Genomic DNA, 23,952 nt, shown 5'->3' with positions numbered 1-23,952 from the left:
GTCTTAGTCTCCGCATAAAATGCAGCCTCTGCAGCCCCTTTTTATAGTATAACTGTTCCATTGCAACTTATTATCTATTATTGTCCCTAAGTACTTGTACTCGGCTACAATCGCAACATCCTCTTCATTTATAACCAAACACTGATGGGGCTGGCTCCCAATTCTGTAATCTATTATTATTTCCTTTGTTTTCTTTATATTTAGATGAAGATAGCTGGACCTACACCAATCTGCAAATTGATCCACCCAGGCCCTGTAGTTGGTCTCATCACTATTCTGTATTAACCCCACTATTGCTGTATCATCTGCAAATTTTATTGTAAGATGCTCAGGTGTATTACTTCTACACTCATTAGTGTAAAGAGTGAACAATACTGGTGAGATGACACTGCCCTGTGGGGATCCTGTATTGGTCATAATCGGGGAGGACACAGCCTCATTTACCCTAACACACTGTGTTCTCTCCGTCAGAAAGGACTCAACCCACCTTATAATGTTAGGATTTACCCCTAACTGCCCCAGCCTCTCCATCATAATGTGGGGCCTGATGGTGTTGAAGGCGGAGGAAAAATCTATAAAGAGAACCCGGACATATCGTTTGGGCTTATCCAGATGGCAATAGATATTATGGAGCATATACAGAAGGGCATCATCTGTGCTCCGCTTGTTTCTATAGGCAAACTGTAAAGGGTCGATATTACATTGCACATCATTTAGAATATGTCTCAGAACAATTCTCTCTAGGCTCTTCACCACGATTGATGTTAGGGCGACTGGACGATAATCATTTAAATCAGCTGGTCTTGCTACCTTAGGTACTGGTACTATGAGCGAGGACCTCCAGGCTTTAGGAATGTAATGTGTATCTAATGACTTTTGAAAAAGCTGGCAGAAAATGAGGCTAAGTTGTTCACTACACATTTGCAAAACCCTACCACTTATTTGATCTGGGCCTGGTGCTTTTTTAGAATCAATTTTATTAAAAACTCTACGCACCTCATCCGCTGTAATAGTTGGAGGAGTACCATACTGTAACTGCTGTCTAATGGCATCACGCTCCAGGAGAAAGTCTGATGTTTCGAACCGTGCATAAAAACCATTCAGTTCATTTGCAAATGCTTGATCATCTCCATTTGCATCTATGTGCCTTTTCTTCTCTTCCTTCCCTATCATTGTATACATCCCTTGCCATGCATGTTTCAGGTTATTCCCCCTCATTTTCACCTCAATCTGCCGTTTATATTTCTGTTTACAGTCATTTGTTATCTGTCTAATCTCCTTCTGAATTGCTTTCATTTTAAGCCTGTCTCCCTGCTCAAAAGCTCTCCTTTTCCTGTGCAGTGCAACTTTTAATTCTTTATTTACCCAGGGTTTGTCATTTGGAAATACCCTAAAAGTTTTTTCTGGGATTATACAGTCCACACAGAACCGAATATAGTCAGTCACCACTAAAGTCAACTCTTCCAAATTCTTACTAGTGTGCACGAAAATGTCCCACACAGTACAATCAAAACAGCCTCGAAGGCGTTCAACAGACTCATTAGTCCACTGTTTAACTGTCTTTATCTCCGGTTTGCTGGTCTTGAGCTTTTGTTTATACTGCGGGACAAGCTGGATTGCATTGTGATCCGAGTCTCCGAGGGGTGGTTTTGCATAGCCCTTATAAGCGTCTTTAATATTCCCAAAGCATAGATCGAGTGTTTTATCCCTCCTTGTCGGGCATTCGACGTATTGATAGTAATTGGGCAATACGCTTTTGATTGAGCATCCATTAAAGGGTTAGTTCACCCAAAAATGAAAATTCTGTCACAAATTACTCACCCTCATGTTGTTCCAACCGCGTAAGACCTTCGTTCATCTTCGGAACACAAATTAAGATATTTTTGATGAAATCTGAGAGCTGATAACTTCTCCGTAGGCTGCTAGGTGGCCCAGAAAAGTTATTAAAGAGATCGTTAATATAGTCCAAGTGACTACAGTGGCTCAATATATCAAGCGACGAGAATACTTTTTGTGCGCAAAAACAAACAAAAATAACGACTTTATTCCACTATTCATTTCCTTCTCTCTGGGCCACTAGTTGGTTCGCGTAGTATTTTTGCGCTGCGCGTCACACACATGACCAGCGTCGGCCAATAGTGAGCCTACGTGGTGACGTGTAACACAGACGCGCTGCGCAAAAACACTTACGAGGCCCAGAGAAAAGGAAATGAATAGTGGAATAAAGTCGTTATTTTTGTTTGTTTTTGCGCACAAAAAGTATTCTCGTCGCTTGATATATTGAGCCACTGTAGTCACGTGGACTATATTAACGATCTCTTTAATAACTTTTCTGGGCCAGCAAGTTTGGGCCACCTAGAAGCCTACGGAGAAGTTATCAGCTCTCAGATTTCATCAAAAATATCTTAATTTGTGTTCCGAAGATGAACAAAGGTCTTACACGGTTGGAACAACATGAGGGTGAGTAATTACTAACAGAATTTTCATTTTTGGGTGAACTAACCCTTTAAAGTCTCCGAGCACAAACTTCGGTGCATCAGGTGCCATGTTTTCTAGTTTAGCCATTGTGTCGTATATCCTATTTGCCGCGACCTTAGTATTAGCGCGGGGATGAATATATACCACAGTGACAAACACCTGACCAAATTTCCTAGGTAGATAGTAAGGTCTTACCGACAGCGACAATAGCTCAATATCCTCCGAGCAATGGGAGTCTCTTACTGTGTAGTTTTTACACCATCGCTCATTTATATAAACACACACCCCCCCTCCCATTCTTTTGCCGGTTACCTGTGCATCACGGTCCAGTCTAATCGGGTCGCTAAACCCTGTGATCCTGAGTGTTGAGTTATCAGTCGTGTCTTTAAGCCATGTTTCCGTGAAGCACAACAGACAACTTTCCCGATACTCTGAGAGGTTCCTCACAGCGTTCCGTAGCTCCGTAAGTTGCTTCACCAAGGAGCGGTTGTTAGCCAGGATGACCGTAGGTAGAGGTGGCTTGCTCCCCCGTGCGCGAACTCTACGCCGTACGCCTCCTCGCCGGCCTCTTTTCCTCGGTGATGTGGATGTCCGTGTACACTCATCTGGCAGATCGACTGGAAAGTTTCCGCTATGCAGATCCCTTAGTTGCCAGAGTTGATCCCGGGTATAATGTAAAATCCCATATGTTGTGGCGGCGGCCGATGAATAGCTTCCCCGACTCAGTGAAAGGACTGTTAACAGCAACAGGTGAATCGCCAGGACGATAGACAAAAACTGCTTAACAAAACGCATCTTGACTTTGTTGGCTCGCTTCTGACTTAACAACCAAACTTTCAAAGCGTGTAGTTCGAGGTTTATGTGATGAAAAACGCTTACATATAACCAGAGAATGTCTAATATAAAGAGAATTGGCACTCTCTGCTTACTTCCGGGTTCTGGACTGGTTGCAGTAACACGTCTCTATCCATAAGAGGGCGCTCGCGGGCGAGTGCAGAATGAATGGAGGTCTATGGCGAAATACCCCTCAAAACCCACTTTTCTCAGGATATAATTTTTTTTCTAGTAATTTAAATGTTGTATTCGAAAGGGGGGGCTAAGATAATACACTCAGCTGAAAATTGCATTTTTAAGTTCACTTATCTGCTCTAAAAAAGCGTTCAAAAATGTGATGACGTCATTCATTAGCAGAATGCTAGCTTGTTCCGGCCAACAACGGCCCAACCTGTAAGAAATCGAAAGGACATAAGTACTGGTTCATTCAACTTTCGACCTATAACCTATGTTGAACTTGCAAAACCTACAATAAAATCTGAGATTTCTCAACGGCAATCGGGTGAAAGAGACACATTTAGCCATCTAGCCCCATTGACTCCCATTCAATCTGCACTCGCCCACGATCACCCCCAGTGGAATTCTAATGGTACTGCAACCAAAATCAATACAATGGGGCTAAATGGGGAGTGCCAAGGCTCTCCGTAGACGGGCTCTGATATAACCCATAAAACAAACAAACATTTCAGACGTGCTGTAGGCACTCGTCGCCACAGTGCAGCGCCGGAAGTGAAGTTGGCCCCGCCCCATCTAAGCGTTCTAACCTGTGTAGTAGTAGTACTGATAAATAGTAATAAGTAATTATTGATGAATAATTATTTACATAAATGTGATGCTTAAGTTATCCTAGTTTCTCTCTACAAAATAGTACATTTTACAACATTTTAAATCACATGATTTTAAACCTAAATTTGATGGATTAATAGCATGTGGTCACCGCAAGTATTTATTTATTTTTTTATACGTGTATACAGAACATTTTAAAATTAAGCCATTTTATTTTATTCAGGTCATATTTGCTGTTGAGTGGAAGCAAAAATTAGTCAAGTAATTGTCTCTGTAATGTTAATCCTAAAGCTACAATAAAATATGGTCTGTAAACAACTTAACATACCAGTACACATTCAAGGGAAAATGCAAAAATAATAACAGCATCAAGAAAAGAAATCTTGTCAGATGTCCAAAAAAAAGAAAGAAAAAAAATGGTTTAAGATATTTTGTCTGGTAAGAGTTCCTTCGTTAATGGCAAATTTTTCCACAGTGATCTGTACATAAGGTTCCTCTTAATTTGCTGTTCAGTGTCTGCAGGACAAGCCAAAAAAAAAAAAAAAATCATCACTGATCAACTCTCTTCTAGTGCGCATGCATATATGACGTCACCAAACACACCACCGCGCATGCGCGTAACAGCGTCCAGTACGTGTTGGATCTGATCCAGCTATACGTCATCGTGCTACAGGCTGCAGAGAGGACTTCTTGAGAGTAGTCGAGTGCAGGCGGGGAGGAGCTGCAAATGGACACGTGAAGTCGGACACTTTCTGGTTCCCGTAGTGACCGCTCACGTGGTGTTTGCATACTTTACCACAGCTGAAGTGAAATAAATTCAATATTTGCCAAATAATACACAGATGTTTCAGAGACATTTTCATTCAATACTTTATGTACTGCTTCATACAGCGTCTGTTTGAACAAGAATAAAGTTCAACATAAACTCCACAATGAAGTGGAGTCTACGTTTTTTAATCAGTTTTAATTTGATAAACATGACACAATATAACATCGCAACTAGTGGTGCAACGGATCATCACTGATCCGTGATCCGTTCGGATCAATATCTTCGGTTCGGCACACACGTGATCCGCGGATTGATTTATGAAAAAAAAAAAGTTGTGCGCATGTTCAGTCCACACACAGCGTGGTCATAGCGAGCGGAGTAACGGAGGAGCTTGAACGCCCCGCTTCATTTAAATCCCCTGTATGGGAGCATTTTGGCTTCCCTGTCAAATATAATGATGAAGGAAAAGAGGTTAGTGGATAAAACCGTGCCGGTGTGTAGGCACTGTGGAAACTAGGAATCTGTAGCCCCGCCTTAGCTCTGAACACGCGTCTATTTCGCTTCAAATGCTCGCTTTATCATTATACGCGCGCGGCGCGTCTTTATTCGCTTTGGACGCGCGAATGGATTCAAACTGTTCAAGCATAGAACTAGACGCAAATTTGACGCTCTATTCGCGTTTGGTGTGAACGCAGCAAAATGAACAGGCTGCGTTGTCAAGATTGCAATGCTGGATTGTGTGTGTGTGTGTGTGTGTGTGTGTGTGTGTGTGTGTGTGTGTGTGTGTGTGTGTGTCAGAGAGCGAGAGAGAGAGGCACGGGCGCGATCGAACAGTGGAAATGTAAAAACATACTCCGTCATTTTGTACAGGACATCATTAAAACTGCAAAAAGTGTTTAGCCTAATTATATTTGTGTAAAACACAAAATCGTGCTTTTGTCAAACTTTAAACTCTTGTCAAACTGTAACCTACAACTGACACCCAACCAAAATCACACACACACTGTTTAAAAGCAAAAATTATCTCATCTTTTGGACATTCATCATATTGCATTGGTTTTCATTTCTTGTCCTAAAACAGAGCACTAATCGAACACTAATACTAATAGAAAATCAAATGTGTTTTTAATGGTAGTATTATTTTATACAGAAATTAATTATTTATAATTCAGATGAGAATAAAGTTAAAGTTAATTAAAATTTTAAGGAAACAAATATATTGATCTGAAATATAGCAAATTCATTTTAAATTCATTCAGGTACAATTACCAAACATATCTCAAGGCCTTTTGAATAAAGGGTGGCAGTCTTTCATTATCAACTATTGTTGTGGACTATATTCAAGAATAAAATAAAAATATCGGATTGATATCGGTATCGGCAACTAGCCAAAGCTGCGGCATCGGTATCATATCGGATGTGAAAAAGTGGTATCGGGACATCCCTATGGCCACGCATTTGAAGCGACATCACCCCGGTGTTTCACTGACATGAGTGAAAACGAAGGCTGCTCAACGTTTCACAATCAGACCGGGCTAAAGCCATCACAAACGCTATCAGTGTGTTTAGGTGCAGACATGAGGCCATATTCGGTTGTGCAAAACGAGGGCTTTAAACACATGCTGAAAGTGCTTGAGCCACGTTACGACATCCCGTTGCTGTTGATTTTATATATTTTAATTTAATAATTTAAAAGTGTTAATAAACAAAAAGACAAAACTTATAAGTATAAATAACTTATAACATAAAAGGCTTATGTTTATTTGTATTGTCTTTTTTTTTTTTTTGCTGATCCGAAAAATGATCCGATCCGTGACTCTGATCCGAGAAACGATCCGAACCGTGAGTTTTTTGATCCGTTGCACCCCTAATCGCAACTACATGAAAAGAGTGTTTACTGTTATAAAAAAACTGATTTGTGAGCTTTAGAGGAACTAAAGGTTTTCGAATAAACACGAAACACACGTGATCGTTGTCATGCGGTGAATCCGGCCAATCGTGGAACAGCTGTGTCGTCATCAGAGCTCGTGCAGCCGCTCTTGAGAAGCTGCGCTGGCTGAGTTCTCCGGCTACTCTCGAATCGCTCTCGCGGTACTTTGATGGCATACGTCACAGTCACATGGCGTCGGCACTTTATCAAGTCGGACAAAATTTCTAACCGGCATGCACTGCTTCAAGTCAGCCGCAGATCGGTCTGCGCAGACCTGCATGAAGTCGAACAAGCCTTGTGTGAAGTTGGCCCCGCCCCCTCCCCCCCGTCAATCACTGCGTGAAGTTGGCCCCGCCCCCTCCCACCCTGTCAATCACTGTGTGAAGTTGGCCCCCCCGGTGATGTCATCATCTATAAGTCCTCCTGGGAAGTCGTGTTTACGACGGCAGTGCGTTCAAGTCACTTTCGTCAGAATAAGATGGCGGTGTACTTTCTCTTAATTAATTACATATAAATACAGCAAGATTCTTAAACTAGTTCTAGAAAATGAAGAACAAAGAAATGTGCATCCGGTGTACTTTGTTTTTTTATATTTTTCATTAATTTATGAAGCCACTGCAAACTTAAAATATGTTCAAATATGTATTCAATTTACATATTAAAACTAGTGTATGAAATGGCAAATGTAAATAATATAATTGAATTTTAATTTTAATTTTGCACCAAACGTTGCACAAATGTAATGGAAAACGTAAATTTAAATACAGAAATGCATTGCCATTTTACATATTACATTTCAAATTGAATATTGCTACCCATATGCTTCCATAGAACGCAAAACAATGATGATGATGCATAATAACGCCAGCGTTGTGGATACACTAACCCAAAACCCTCCATAACTTTTCCATTAATTTCACATTTTATTTGTATAGCACTTTTCACAATACATATTGTTTCAAAGCAGTTTTACAGAAAATGCACATCTACATTACAATTTAGAGTGATCTGTTATCAGAGGTGACTGTGTGCAAGTTATGTATTTCAGAAATTTACATATACAAATCACACAGTTAACTAATAATGTATTAATTTTATTTACTTTATAACTGGCACTTATTTGGAAAAAAATTGTTGAATGGCAAATAAATAAATGACGGACTTTTACACCTCAACCGACAAGTGAATTTATAGTCATATTTATAGTGCTAATATTAATTTGCGAGTCCACAAACTCATTCTCTTAAATGGCTTGGGTCTGCAGAGCATTCACAGCGTACAGTATACGGACTGAATGCCCCTGACCTGAAGCTTTTATATCAAGACCATTTTCATGTTTATCATTTATTGTTGCCTTATAACTTCATGCTTACAGTTTAACACATATGTGTTTATTACCACAACAGTAAATAAGTGTCTTTAGAAATGTTATAATATATATTATAATGAAAAAGACTAATAAAATTGTCTCTTCATATTAAATGGATAACAATATATGTCTGGACACTTGAAAAATGTGTAATAATGGGGCCTATAAAACTTAAACATTTAATGATTTATAAGCATTTCACATATTTCTACACTAATTATACAAAACTATTCTGCCAGTGCACCATACTGTACAAATGAACTAGATCAATGTTCATTCTTGTCTGAAACTTGAGGAGACAAATATGAAACCACCAGTATGAAGGGCCGTATAGGAAACAATTATTGAAAAGCCTCAACACTAGTGAAACAAAAAACATTGATCAACCTTGGTGAAATTCATTCATACGCATTACTGAAATAAGAAAAGATTTCGGTAGTTGATGATGGCTAATTTCCCTTGAAAAGGAAGTTGTGTGTCCGCACTTCTGTTTAATTTGGCGCGTCTCACAAACTCTTTTAAGCAATGTCTGTTAGTTGTAACGAGTTGTATGGGAAGCCAAACACACCAATAGTGGGACGAAACGGAGCGGTGTTACAGAGCTCGTGCCGTGCTGACATCATCGGTGCGGCTCAATGGACCGAGCTGTGTGACCGACTCGACATCGCAGGGAGGACGTGTTTGCTAGCGAAACCGAATGGACAGCGCAAACTAATCTCACCAGCGCGGCGCTGACCATGTTACTTTATTCATTACTGCTCCGCAGAAGTTCAGGTGTTTTCCCTGCACATAAGATAATGAAGATCAGCATGAAGTTATTACATTTCTTTTGCTTATTATCTTTCATATTAGTACATTAGTAGTGTTTGAAAAGCTACTTTGAATTTATTTATTTTTGTAGCCACGGAAAGAGCCGTTCAAAGCAGAAACTTCAACGAGTAAGGACTGTGCAGTGCCGGGGGAACTATAGGATCAGATTATTGTTATTAAATTATTAAATAAATAAATTAAAATTATTGAACATAATGAATATAATGAAATACTCACTAAATTGAAAGGATATATTTTAAAAAGAATGTAAAAATGAACACTAATACCAGATCATGAGATTAGACATTTGTGTACACCTGTGATTTCTGTGCTGAGATTTAGTGTTTACAGAACATTTTACAAGCTAATTTTAGTCCTAAAATTCTTACTGAGGACAAAGACATGTGTGACAATCAGAGAGACAATCTTACCTCAGTGTGTCCAGTTTACAGTGAGGATCCTCCAGTACAGCAGAGAGCAGATGAACTGAATCTCCTAGTTTATTCACAGACAGATCCAGTTCTCTCAGGTGTGAGGGGTTTGATCTCAGAGCTGAAGCCAGAGCAGAACAACCTTCATCTGTGACTCCACAATCCCACAACCTGTAGAGAACAATGACACACTCTTCACTCTCTCAGTTCAGATCAACACGTACAAGCCACAATTCTACACAGACTATTAAATATGTCTAAATTTCAATTGGAGATTTATCAGTCATAAAAAAAAGAATAAAGAAATTCAAAAAGCTTTCAACACATGTTCTTCATAAATCCAACAGTTCAAAATGCGCTCAAACACAACTACACCTCTTCTCTGTGACAGACTCATCGTGAAGATGAAAGCACACAAGAGTATGGTAGGTTAACTACTGACTATAAGTAACTTTGTAACTACATGCCAACTTATTCTAACCCTAACCCTACTAGTCTACTAATAAATCTATTAACACTCCAATGGGAGTTAGTAGACATGTGCAACTGTACTGATAGTCAACAGAATGTGTTCAAGGGACCATTAAAATAAAGTGAAACCAATATGGTCAAACCTAAATTGATAATTATGACAACACTGTTGCTGACAGTGAACATACCATGAGGTTTTACTGGATATGCAGTGATTGTTTCTGTCTTCCTAATGCTACCTTCTGCCTCTCTGTTTTGCTCTTGCACACAATCTACTTCATGCCTTCTGTCCTCTGATTGATAGTTTATACTTTTTTTTTATCAAATAAAGTATTTTTTGCTGAGAAATGATTTATTAATGATTCATCATTTTTATAAATTAATGTAAGAAACATTTACTGGACTGAAGCAACTGGGTTTATTGATTATTCACCATTTGTTAATGTTACATTTTTTATTCTTTTGACATTTTTTCATGTTAATATAAATGTCAAATATGACACAACAGGCTTTTAGGGAACATTTTCCATCTCTTAATTATTATTGATTTGCATTGAATTGCATATATGTGTCAGGCAGTGTTGGGAAAGTTCACTTTCTACATGAACTAGTTCAAAGTTCAGTTAACAATTTTTTAAATGAACTAGTTCAGTTCATAGTTCAAACTTCAAAATTTTGAACTAAAGTTCACAGTTCCAAAAAATGAACTAGTTCAGTTCTTTTTTTCCATATGTTGTGCGAGCTATTATTTTTCAAAATTATTGCCACAGCCCATATAAAACCACAGACAGCAATTATGTTATCAGTTTTAACACTGAAACTATGCGTCAGATTTCATCTTCATATCCAATTTTAAAATCCTTATCCAACCAGGGTTTACATAGCATTGAGGGTAGGGTTGCCAACTAAACAAATGCGGGACAATCGTGCATGGTTCTTTACAGGAAAATGAGGGACACTCAAAAATATTTGTAGGCTATAGGCTAGGCCAACATAACACAGTAGGCCTATATGTCATTTCAGGTTTGTATGTGTTCAAAAGGTTTTCAGACAACACATTTGTTTTGATTAAAGTCATATTACACACAAACCATAGTTCAAAATAATAGCATTTATCTGAAATAGAAAGCTTTTGTAATTATACACTACTTTTAAAGAAATTAATAGCCTACTTTTATTCAGCAAGTACATTTATAATGCTACGTTTTTTTATTTCGGATAAATTTACTTTGAACCTTTTATTTATCAAAGAATCCTGATTTTTTTTTCTTTCTTTTTTTTTACATTAATAATAATTAAATGTATAAATGTTTCTTGGTCAGCAAATCACATCAGTATATTATTCCCTCAGGATGATTTGATGCTTTCTTGCGTGGCTGGATGTATGTTGGACTCACAATAATCACGTTGTTTGAATTCGTTAAAACTGATTTGCCGAAATCAAAACCCAGTCGGACAGTGAAAGGGATTTGTCGTTAGCGCGAGTCCGGATCGAAGCGACCAGACAGCGGAGGATTCTGTGCGCAAATCAAACAATGATTTGTCCCAAAATAATAATAAATTCTCAATTTAGAGTTTGTTATTCGTATGGTCTGATCTCTGGGTCTGATGCGCGTGAGTGTGGACTGTGATTGGATGATGACCGGTGTCGTGATCAAGTGTTGCTGTTGTATCAGATTCAGTCATACATCAGTGGTTAGATCAGCGTCAATAAACGGGACAACGGAGGTTCCGAACGGGACAAATACATTTCTATAGAAATCTTGCACCCTTTTGAACGAAGTTAAACTGAGAGAGCGTGCCGTTCACAGACACCAGAATGAACGAGTTCACAGTAACGTTCATCAGGCAGTAACAGAGTACGTTCAGTTCACGTTCGCCCAAAATATGAACGAGTTCATGAACTATCTATCGTTCAATGAACGCGTTCAGGCACAACACCGGTGTCAAGGTTTTAGACTTATGTTTGGCCACATAGATTATATATGTTCATTGTGTCTCTTGTTGGTTTTCAGTCTCTGTCATTATGTCTCCTGTGCCTTGTTCCCTGTTTGTGTATTTAAGTCACCCTTCTCCTGAGTACTTTGCTCAGTGTTTCCAGTGCTATGACCAAGTCTAGGTCATTCTCTTGCTGTGCCTCTTTTGGAGTTATCTAAATCTAATTTGTGTACCTGGTATGGTTCCTTTGTTTTGTTTAATTGACTTTTGCTCTTTGAAATTTTGGAGTACTCACAGATCTTTTTGTGAACTTTTTTTCAAATTCCTTCTGGATTTACTTTGTGGACTTTTTGGATTTACTTTTTGGAACTGTTGTCAATCTATTTGTGGAAGTTTTTTGGAGTTTACTTTTTGGATTTATCCTAGGAAAGTTTGGACGTTCCTTTTCATCAAATACAAGATTTGAAGATATTTCCCAGAACTGTCATCTGGTTTTCTGCATTTGGGTTCACCTTTTGACTGTGTTCAAGTTTTCACACTAGTCCTAACCCTGTGTTTCTGACAGTATGAGCCATAAAAGCGATGTATAAATATGATACTCAACAAAAAAACACACATGCATGCATATACAAGTTAGCATCTGTTTTTTGTTGAGTATCACATTACACACACACACACGGCTTTTATGGATCATATATGCAATTTTTAACATAAAAAAAAATGGTTTATTAATAATCAATAAACCCCAGTTACTTCAGTCTAATAAATGTTTCTTACATTTACATTTATAAAAATAAAAACTTTCTGAGCAAAAGGACTTTACTTGAATTTTGTTTTTGTTTTTTAAGTATAAACTATCAATCAGAGGACAGAAGGCATGAAGAAGACTGTGTACACGATGTTTCTCAGCAAAGTTTTGGTCATATTGATCATTCATAGGCCCTAGAAATTTGCATATTAAATATGATACAGTAGGCTAATATATTCATAAACAGGCATTGTTCGACCGAATTTTACAAAGAATGTTTAAAGTTATGAGAGAATACATGTTTTAAAATTGTTATTAAAATGTTGTAACACGCATTGCCAAACAAACATTCTTTTTTCCAATTAATTTATACTCCCAAAGGGGAAACGTATCCTGGGAGATACAAACATTTACAGGCAGATTATGGAAAATGTAAAAATTAAATCCATAAAATTTCAACATAAATATAATAAGCTAACACTTAACAACAACTATTTAACACATGTATCACTGAAGGCGGTTTAGTTTGAGATCTTTCACTTTTGAAAAAGTATTAAATCTCCTGATAAAAACACAGGCGAAGAAGAAGCAGAAACATGCAATATCATATGTGACCCGTGCTGGCAAAATGAGTCAGAATGCGTACAGGATAATTCTGAGCTACAGGCAAAATGGTCGAATTTGAGGTGTTCACAAAAATGAGTTCATTAAGCCCTCATCTAGTGATCCCAAGGGTCAAAATACCAATTAAACATTTAAAAGTATCTTTATTTGTATGTTTTCCTTTGTCCATGAAAAATTCAGTTTTCTCTGCTCGCTTCTCGACGACTGTGCTTTCCCTCAGCACAAGTTTGGTATTGTTTTAAAACGTAGCAATCCAACTTTGTGAATATTAATAGCGAATTCTCGATGGCATGAGTCTGAACCAATGAAATGTGATTTTCAAACTCATACTGATTTAAACAAAGTGATTTTACTCACATTGACTGACACATCCGAAGCGTGCCTCAAAGACGCCTCAGACAGCGCGTGATCCCGATATACTCTTATACCTACACAGAATTACAGTGTTTCAAAATATCTGTCTTGGCGAGTATTCAAGCAAACATAATCTGCTATGTCTTAAAGGTATAGCGGAGGATGTTTTACTTCCTGGTGGGTAACCTATACTATTGGTCCTCCTAATTGTCAATCATTCTGGTGAATCAATCAAACTTTTCAAAAAGTGGAGAGGGCGGGTCTTATCTAAAATTTGGAAAGATCCTCCGCTATACCTTTAAGTGAACATTTGGTTAACTGTTGGGGAAAAACAGCTGATGTGTAACATTATATTAGACCTGTGCAGTACAGTAGGTCTGAATATATAGGCTGTCTTTTTCATTAATTTTAATCAAACAATTGTGGTACCATGGGGGAAAAAAGTTGAATATATATTGTTCCTATAAATATTTGGTTTTGACTCGGTGGTGTGTGCCAAATGTGGTGTTATTACCCAAGATTTTAAGGTATGGTTGGTAGATGATTTTGTTTTGGAACCTTCAGAAAACTTCAACTCGATTTTTCTCAAAATTGACTTTGACAATTAAAGTCAAACAGGTGTAGCTCAGTCATGAACATTTGCTCATTGCGACTCATTTTGCCAGAACGGGTCACGTATGTAAGCAGACGCAAATGTAAAATCAAAACTGCCTAATGTTACTTAATGAAATGTCGACGCAGGACGAGGTATAGGACTGTGAAGCTTTGGGGGTGTTGCTGGACTTGATCTACTCCATCTGTGTTTTGATCATCGTTCTGAATCCGATCCAGACGTAGTCTAAATATCTAATATCTAAAAATTCTTAAATCAAGATACATAAGCAATTTTTCAGTATACAAGACTTAACATTTTAAGTTATTTTGCTTCTCAAGTAAATTTATCTTCAATTAAGAATACAAAAAAGAAAAGAAAACAAAAATACTGAGAAAGAAATTTATTTTCTGCAGTGTAGCCCTAAAATTTACATCAGAGCATTTAGTCCAGGGTTCCTCAAATCCGGTTTTGAAGTGCCGCTGTCCTGCAGAGTTTATCTCCAACCCTAATTAACCCTCTGAGGTCTGAGGGGTTTTTGGGGTCCTTGAGATGTTCTGACATGCCCTGACATTTGTGCTTTTTTCAGTTGCTTATAAACATATTAATGGCAAAGGTATAATTACACTCTATTTAGCACAAACAGGGCTACCATAATATGTGAGCAACATGCATGTACATGTTTGTATTTTTGAGAGAATAATGTTTATGCATGGTTATTGAAAAAACTAAAAACTAAAGTTTCTGAAATAAGGCCACAAAACACATACTAAATACGTGTCAATAAGACTTTTGACTAATTGATGTCTTTGCCTAGAATTTTTTCTTCAAAATGATGTGAAAATCATCCTGCCCTTATCATTCACATAACACAATACATTGATTTAAATCTTGTAAAACACTTTTTGTTTGTAAAGGCAATATGCGCAAGGAGCGTCAACCATTCAACAGCATCATGCATATGTAGTGGTTCACACCTCAGGAGACAATGGGGCCCGCATACTTAATGAGCCATTCATTCAGGTGTGTCACCTATAGCCACAAGAAAGAATGCAAGAGCAATATATATACAGTATATATATATATATATATATTCTACCAAATTGGTTCACAGTTGGAAGCATGTCAATTTTTTTTTTTTTCACAAATTTTGCTTGCAAATTGTATAATATCCAAGGAAAACATGTCTATTAATTGTGCAGTTAATTCTCATACTGTATTTTCAGTTTTGGAATATGTATCCTCTCCCCAAATTTGTCAATAATAAAACACAATAAAAATTATTTAAAGAAAATGCTTATATTTACCTTTTAAAATTTGTTTACATTTACCTTGTAAATATATATTTTTTTTTATTAAAAAGGTTACAATTACAACAACAATTGAAGTGTAATCTTTCTTTGTAAAAACTAAAGTATACATTTTATCATACATATTTCAAACTTCGAATATAGCCTACATTGACAAAACATACTATATTTAACATATTAGCAAAAATTGGCAAACAAAAGCTTATTTGAGGTGGCAGATATTTTACAGTAAAAATGTGTAATCTATCCAAAACTAATCAACGAAATGTTGTCTTTCATATGTCTGTAACATAGGTCTTTCGTTTTTATTATAAGGAATATAAATGTTAATTTGCAGTTTAATACGTTGCTTATACAAATACATTTTATTTCAACATATTTCAATCGATTTTACTCAGTATAGCTAAATAGTTTGCTAAAAGCAGATCATTTATTCACACACAGAAACGCAATTCAAATTTAAACCGTCTTTTTGCGAGTTGTGGTAAACAGCGCATCTCTGCGTTTATTCATTCACACAGAAACGTGATTTACTTGAGAATGAAAAAACAAAAACTTACTACATTATTCCATCCGTTGCTCCTCGAAATACCAGCACTTCTGAGGTAAGTTTTCCATTATTATTATTCCTCACAGCGCTGCGAGACAGTGTAGACAACTACACTTATCTGAATAAACTTGATGTGTTTTCTCGAGCTGATATGTGGGCGTTCACAGTTTGTATGGGATCGTCTCAGTCATTTGCGTTTGAATAGCGCGCGCTCTCCGTGGGCGGGGCCGATTATAACGTAATGAGATGAGATGAGCTCGACTGGAATCGCTCTCTTTTAATACAGATTTCACAAGATTAGAATATTTGTTTTTTTATATAAATTACTTCATTTAAAAGAAGAAAATTCAAGCTTCATGCCTGTGTGTCTGTATGCCTGTTTGACTGAGTATTCGCTCAGTTATTGTTAATTTTCGGACGCGTTTCAGAATGGACTTCACTGGCAGAGAGAAGGCAGAACTCGCTTCGTGTTTATTTTTCTTTATTTGGCAAAAAGCACAACACTTTGTTTTTATTGTGAGTATACACAAAAATAATACACATTTAACAGAATCGATTGATGTATGAAACTCCTATGGAAAATCAAAGTCAACAGAGTATTTATGAGTTTCTTTTACATTGACAAAAAAAAAGCGAGCTGGTATCGCCGGCGATACCGTAGACCTCAGGGGGTTAAAGACGCCTGAACAAGCTAATCCATGTCTTCAGAGTTACAGGAAGGAGAGTTTTATCAGGGTTTGAGCTAAACTCAGTAAGGCAGCGGCCCTCCAGTGCCAGATTTGTGGAACCCTGATTTAGTCTTACAGAAGACAATAACATGTCTGACTATGATATACCGTAGAAGATCTTACCAGAGTTTCTCCAGTTTACAGTCAGGATCCTCCAGTACAACAGAGAGAAGCTTCACACCCGGATCTCGCAGTTTTCTATTATCCAGATCCAGTTCTCTCAGTTGTGAGGGGTTTGATATCAGAGCTGAAGTCAGAGCAGCACAATCTTTCTCTGTGACTCCACAATCACTCAAACTGTAGAGAGATGAAAATCATACTTGGTAAACACTATGAACTGAAAACAAAAAGCAATAGAAAATTGAGAAAAAGTAGACAATTTGTAGATGGAGTAAAGAAAACACTGCACTTGGTCACCAATGGATGGCATTGTCTCAAAATTACTCAGGAACCTTGAGGTAATGATGTCACAGATTACAATTGGAGAGAGTTAAGTGTGAATAAAAGACAAATGGGACATGGTATGGACTCAGGATAACAAACTCTCAGTGTGCAAAAGAACAAGATTCTGAACAGACACGACATATACAACATAAAATTAAACCAACTAACTCCTCGCTTTGCTCTAAATGTAAGACCGCATTCTTGGGCTAGAATTCTTGGCCTCCCTTGCAGGTGAATAACCAATAAACATGCTATATGAATATTAAATTTTTTGTCCGTTGTTGCCAGGAAAACTACTTTATAAATCATTTGTAACATTAAACTTGTTTGTTTTAAATGAATCCTCATGTTGAAGACATTGGGTGTCAGGTGCTTTAACACAAGTTTGAGTCAGCTTGTATTGTTTCCCAATCACATCTCCCCGTCATTATTCACATCAATAAAATAGATTTAAAAAAATCAGAAAAACAATAAAATCAAGTATGCTGCCATATTGCTCCTATTACTGATACAATAAATGTTTGTATGTTTCTTAGATTTATGAGCTTTTTATTTTCTTTTGTTTTAACAGTAAAGTGATAGTTTTCACTGATACTTACTGAACTTTAATCACGGGCAGCAGCTTCTGAAGAACCTTCAGTTTTTCAGCTTTATTGTTTTCTCCAACAAATGTATTAATATCAAACTTCTCCAGACTCTTCTCTGATGTCAACAACACAAAAACTACAGCTGACCACTGAGATGAAGAGAGTCTGGCTTCACTTATTGTTCCAGATTTCAGATACTGTTGTATTTCCTCGACTAGTGACTGGTCACCCAGTTCATTCAGACAGTGGAACAGATTGATGGATTTCTCTGGAGAGTCAATGGTCCTGATCTTCTCCTTGATGTACTCAACTGTTTTCTCATTGCTGTCAGACTTTATTCTTCTTCTCAGTGTCATTAGTCCCTGAAGGAGAATCTGATGAGACTCCACTGACAACCCCAGAAGGAAGCGCAGGAAAAGGTCCAGATGCCCATTTTTACTCTGTAGAGCCTCATTCACGGCTCTCTCATGGAGCTCAGAAAATGAAACATGTTTGAACTTAACTTGAAACCAGTCCTTTAATACAAACAACAAATCTGGTTCAGAGACTGGGTCAAATACATTCCTGTTGTTGTTTGTGAAGCAGAGATGCACATATAAAGCTGCTAGATGTTCCTGAACACTCAGATGAACAAAGCAGAAGACTTTCGCCTGATACAGGCCTGACTCCTCTCTGAAGATCTGAGTGCACAATCCTGAGTACACTGATGCTTCTGTCACATCAATGTCACACTCTCTCAGGTCTTTCTCATAGAAGATCACATTGTCTTTCACAAGCTGCTGAAAAGCCACTTTTCCCAGTTTGAGGATCATGTCTTCATCTGTCAGGTTCTTCTCATTGTCTTTCTCCTGTTTGATGTTGGACTGAAGGATCAGGAAGTGTGTGTACATTTGAGTGAGAGTCTTGGGAATCTCTCCACTCTCTGCTTCACTCAACATCTTCTCTAGAACAGTGGCTGAGATCCAGCAGAACACTGGGATGTGGCACATGATGTAGAGGCTCCTTGATGACTTCAGGTGTGAGATGATTGTATTGGCCAGACTCTGATCACTGATTCTCTTCCTGAAGTATTCCTCCTTCTGTGGCTCATTGAAGCCTCGTACCTCTGTCACTCGATGGACACACTCAGAGGGGACGAGATCGGCTGCTGCTGGTCTAGAGGTGATCCAGATCAGAGCAGAGGGAAGCAGATTCCCCACAATGAGGTTCGTCAGCAGTACGTCCACTGAGGCTGATTCACTTACATCACAAAACCTCACATCACTCTGAAAATCCAGAGACAGACGACACTCATCCAGACCATCAAAGATGAACAACACTTTATATTTGTCACTGGATATTTCCATTTCTTTTGTTTCAGGGAAAAACACATGAAGAAGATCTGAAAGACTGAGTGTTTTGTCCTTCATCAAATTGATCTCTCTGAAAGGTAGTGGAAATATGAGCTGGACGTCCTGATTCACTTTGCCTTCAGCCCAGTCTAGGATGAACTTCTGCACAGAGACTGTTTTTCCAATGCCAGCGACTCCCTTTGTCAGCACAGTTGTGATGGGTTTGTTTTGTCCAGGTAAAGGTTTAAAGATGTCATTGCATTTGATGGGTTTGTCCTCTGTTGCTGCTCTCCTGGATTGTGTCTCAATCTGTCTCACCTCATGTTCATTACAGATCTCTCCACTGTCACCCTCTGTGATGTAGAGCTCTGTGTAGATCTCATTCAGGAGTGTTGGGTTTCCCTGCTTTGCTGTTCCCTCATTCAGACGCTTAAACTTCTCCATCAGTTTTGATCTAAATGTGTTCAGGACTTCATGGCTGTAAAATTAAAATAACATGGTATTACATAAGTTAAATATATAGAGTAAAATGTTGTATTTGTTTACCTGTTTGTTTACTTTACCTGACACTAGCATCCCTGCTTTCATTAAAGTCCTGTAGTTGATTCATAGGCTGGTCATTCTTCTTACAGGCGGGTTTTGTTACTGTTGATCTTTGTGGTGGGATTGACCTTAAACATCATGAAGAGAATCAAGAATCAGACATATTGGTGGATTTGTTTTATATTACCTTAATAATTCACTGTCAACCTCCTAAAACAGATAATAAGTAAATGCACTTATTAATAAATCAACTGCTCAAGGCCACAACTGTAATAATACTAAAAACAAAAACTATAAAAAAAAACGTTTGTCAAGACAAACTTTGTGTTAGCTTGAGAAAGCTTTTTATATATTGTAAATATTATATTAAAATAATATATTATTGATTGATTGCTTATAATTTAACATCATGTCAGTTGTCAGAGCTATTTTAATGGTGAGAATAAAAGTAGCAAAATATAAAAAGAGAAATAAACTAAAAACTAAATTTACAAATGTTTTTAAACTAATTCAGCCTCACTTAATAAAAAAAAAATCTATTAATACGAATCAACAGAATAAAAACAGAGTCCTAGAAGAGTTAAAACCATCGCATTCCTTTAAAATCTGCTTTAAAGATAGTGGACTCTGTCATAAGAGGCATAAAGGAGGATCTTCAACTGATAACAAAACCTTGTGCCTATTTGGCAATATGTGCAGATGATTTGGTCCCAGTGATTATCAGAGTAGAAACAATGTTTTCTATCAACAACAGGATTAATTTCATAAAGTTTAAAGGTCATATGATGCGATTTCTTGTTTTCCTTTTTCTTTAGTGTGTTATGTAGCTGTTAGTGCAAGTATAAGATCTGCAGAGTTACAAAGCTCAAAGTGTAAAACCTTAAGAGATATTCTTTATAAAAGTTATAAAGGCTCAGCCACGCCTTCCTAAAACTCTTCTTTCAAACTCGCCCCCACAAATCTAGGTCAGAGAGTGGGGACAGAGTTTCATAAATAAATGTATACGCAAAGAAAGAAGGCGTAACTTTTGTTCTCGCTGTATTATTGTTGCCGCCAGCGCCACCATGTCGTGGAGACACTGTGTTTTTCGCTGCGAAAGCCAAACTAAATGAGTTTGGCCTTCCAAAAGAGGACACAATTAGAAAACAATGCTTAAACTTTATTTACAACTGTTCCAGAACAGTACAACTAAAATATTCGACTGTGTGATGCGCAATTTTCAGAGGACTGTTTCCAGACCCTGCGAGAGTACAAGGCAGGCCGTGCACAAAGCTGATTCTAAAAAGTGGGGCAATTCCATATTTGCTTGTACATTCTGGCGCTTCTGACTCACACACAGCCTGTAAGTATGTTTTTTTTATATTTTAAGAATTTGCTACTGACTATTCAAAAATCTCTTTCATTCAAATATTTAAATGTCTTTAAAGGTCCCATTCCATGGATTATTTTTATTATTTAATAATGTTTCCAGGGGTGCCCTTATAATGTTAGTATGTTTTTTAGATCAAAAATTGTTATAATTTAGAAATAAAAGGCATATTTCCTAGCCTGATTTCATTCCCTGGTTTGAACACTCTGTTTGAAGGGGCGTGACTGCTGTGAGACTTCAGTGTAAACACCCACTGCTGTGATTGGCTGACATGCTTACATATGAAATATCTGGCATTACATGTGGAACTATCTGGAAAACTTTTACTATTACAGCTAGTATACGGTTTTACTATTACAGCTATCTGGATTAACGAATCGTGAGAAGTTTTTTAAGTATTTAGATCTATTACCATTACATAAAAGGTTGCAGTGATGAGCATTGAGCAGATGACAGCCTGTTGATCGCGTGAAAGATCTTATCATTGCAACGCAGTTTCTGCACTCTCACTAATGATTTCACCAACGCAAACATGAGGTATATAAATACAGTAAGAGCTTCGTTGTGCAGTGTAACAGCGTCATTGATTTCATAACGAGTTTTGGCAAGAGTCCAGATAAACTCGCGCTGTGTCACCGACAGCAGCTTGGGCGATTGGAAAGGGATTGTTCTTTGATCGCTTTCTGTATATTAATCACAGTTTAAGTAAGATTATTTTCATCCTACTAAGAGAAACGAACGATGTGAAGAGTGATCGCTACTTCCATATTAAATCACTACTTACCGCTTGCTGGAATATAGTTGAAATTGCCCCCTTCGTCAGTATGAAACGCTGAGAGAAGTCTGCTTGATATTATTCCAGGTTAGAAAAACAGTCCGTGGTGAAATGGACAGAGCAAGCTAACAACTTCGAATTAAACTTTTGCGGTATCCGATTATAGATAAACATCAACCACGTCTGTTGACATTTCGCCATCAATACGCCTGTGTTCCTGTGGGCGGAGGTTACGGTTCTAGTGACATCATTAAAGAAGGAAGTAGAGGGGTGTAGTCCAATCCAGCCGTTTTTTGTAGTCAACTTCTGTTAAATAAAATATCTCGCTTGGCATTGAACTTTGAGCTTTATAATTTTACAGATATTAGTTATACTCTAACAACAACATTACACACTAACTAAAGTTTGAAACATGGGATCACATAGAACGGGACCTTTAAGAAATGTTATAGCCTACCTGAGATCAGTCTGTGTATCGTCATTCTTAAAATCTATTGGATGACCCATAGACCCGTCACTCCTCAAAGACACACAGCTGGGCGCTGGTTCTGATCTCTCCTGCTGAACTGAACTATAACAGAACAGATTTAATTAGTTTTTGATGATAATCATCATATGCAAGATCTTCATACTGTTTGGATGAAAAGCACTTGAGGAGGGTTTAGACATTGTTTTCAAGAAATTCATTTAAAACAGACATCTCTTTTATTATGGGCCTATAAAAGGTTATTTCATTTGGAAATATGTTCAGATGATATGGTCCCATGAATTGTCTGAGTAGAAACAATGTTGTAACTTTTGTTCTCGCTGTATTATTGTTGCCGCCAGCGCCGCCATGCAAAGATGATCGCTCATCTTGGACATCTGCATTTTCCGGATCAGAATCGATCTCGAATTGATAAGGTAGTTCTGACATGATCACATGCCTTTATTGCTTCTGGAGCTGATGTTCCAAATATGGTAAGGGGCGAGACATTTCCGTCACACGCTTGAAGGGGTGGTTGATTATGATTTCACTTTTTTAACTTTAGTTAGTGTGTAATGTTGAAGACGAAGTCCTTAAAAAATGCTAATCAATGAATAGAAGATAACACATAAGCTACCTAAATTCATCAACTAACCATTCAGAAATGTACTGTTGCATTCTACATGTTGTCACTTCTTGAGTCTCTCCATTATTGTCTGACTCTGGTTTGAACATAAACATTGACATTTTCAGTGCATGTCTGTGTGAGGTAAAAGGATATAAAATATCTGTGGGGTATTTTGAGCTAAAACTTCACATACACACACTGGGGACATCAAAGACTTATTTTACATCTTGTGAAAAGAGCATTATACCACCCCTTTAAGGTTATCGGGCCAATCACAATGTACTGGCTAGCTGGCCAATCAGAGCACGCCACGCTTTTCAGAACGATGAGCTTTGTAAAAATCAACGCATTTCAGAAAGGCGGGGCATAGAGAAGCAACAATAATGTACAGTATGTGTAGAATAATGAGTATGTTTGTTTTTTAACCTAAAACCGCATAAACACATTGCATTACACCAAATAATGTTATTTTTAGAACCGTCATATGACCCCTTTAATTGTATTACATTGATACCATCTGTTGGTCATTTTTGGAGGAGTCATTTTGGAGGAGGTTATAATGGGTTTGAGGTCAGAATAGGGTATTTTTTTGAGCTCTGAATATACATGTAAGGCCACAGCAGCACTGCTGCACATTACCTGCAATTCCACAACGCCCAGGTACCAACAAAAAGGACTACATTTAAAATGACCATTTAAAATGACCACAAAAGTTGGGTGTTTCAAATAATATAAGCATCTCTTTCAATAAAATGCTATTTATCTGATTCCAAGCCATGAAATTGGAACACTCATAGATATGTCTCTCTTGCATCAGGTGAAGACAATGTCTATTATGAATATCATAAATACAAAATACAAAACACTGTCTTTAAGAAATGTTGTAGCCTACCTGAGATCAGCCTGTGTATTGTCATTCTTAAAATCTATTAGATGACCCATAGACCTGTCACTCCTCAAAGACACACAGCTGGGCGCTGGTTCTGATCTCTCCTGCTGAACTGAACTATAACAGAACAGATTTAATTAGTTTTTGATGATAATCATCATATGCAAGATCTTCATACTGTTTGGATGAAAAACACTT

The 23,952-nt window shown here is 37.6% G+C and overlaps 1 protein-coding gene across 1 annotated transcript in view; it reads right to left on the bottom strand.

Annotated features, from left to right (window-relative positions):
* The window catches only part of LOC309510075 (NACHT, LRR and PYD domains-containing protein 3-like), a 112,139-nt gene extending 92,308 nt beyond the window's left edge, over nt 1-19,831 (bottom strand). The window contains exons 1-3 of the mRNA XM_082191173.1: nt 19,648-19,831; nt 17,766-19,562; nt 16,846-17,019 (exon numbers count right to left, since the gene is read on the bottom strand). Of these exons, the coding sequence (XP_082047299.1) occupies nt 16,846-17,019; nt 17,766-19,562; nt 19,648-19,694 (2,018 nt within the window). The 5' untranslated portion in view covers nt 19,695-19,831. The remainder of the gene's footprint in view (nt 1-16,845; nt 17,020-17,765; nt 19,563-19,647) is intronic.
* Nucleotides 19,832-23,952: the final 4,121 nt, after the last annotated feature.

Source organism: Leuciscus leuciscus, assembly GCF_965113295.1.
Source record: "Leuciscus leuciscus genome assembly, contig: SUPER_11_unloc_10, whole genome shotgun sequence".
NCBI classification, from domain to species: domain Eukaryota; kingdom Metazoa; phylum Chordata; class Actinopteri; order Cypriniformes; family Leuciscidae; genus Leuciscus; species Leuciscus leuciscus.
Note: the sequence above shows the minus strand (reverse complement) of the source record. Positions and strands in the feature narration are given on the sequence as shown.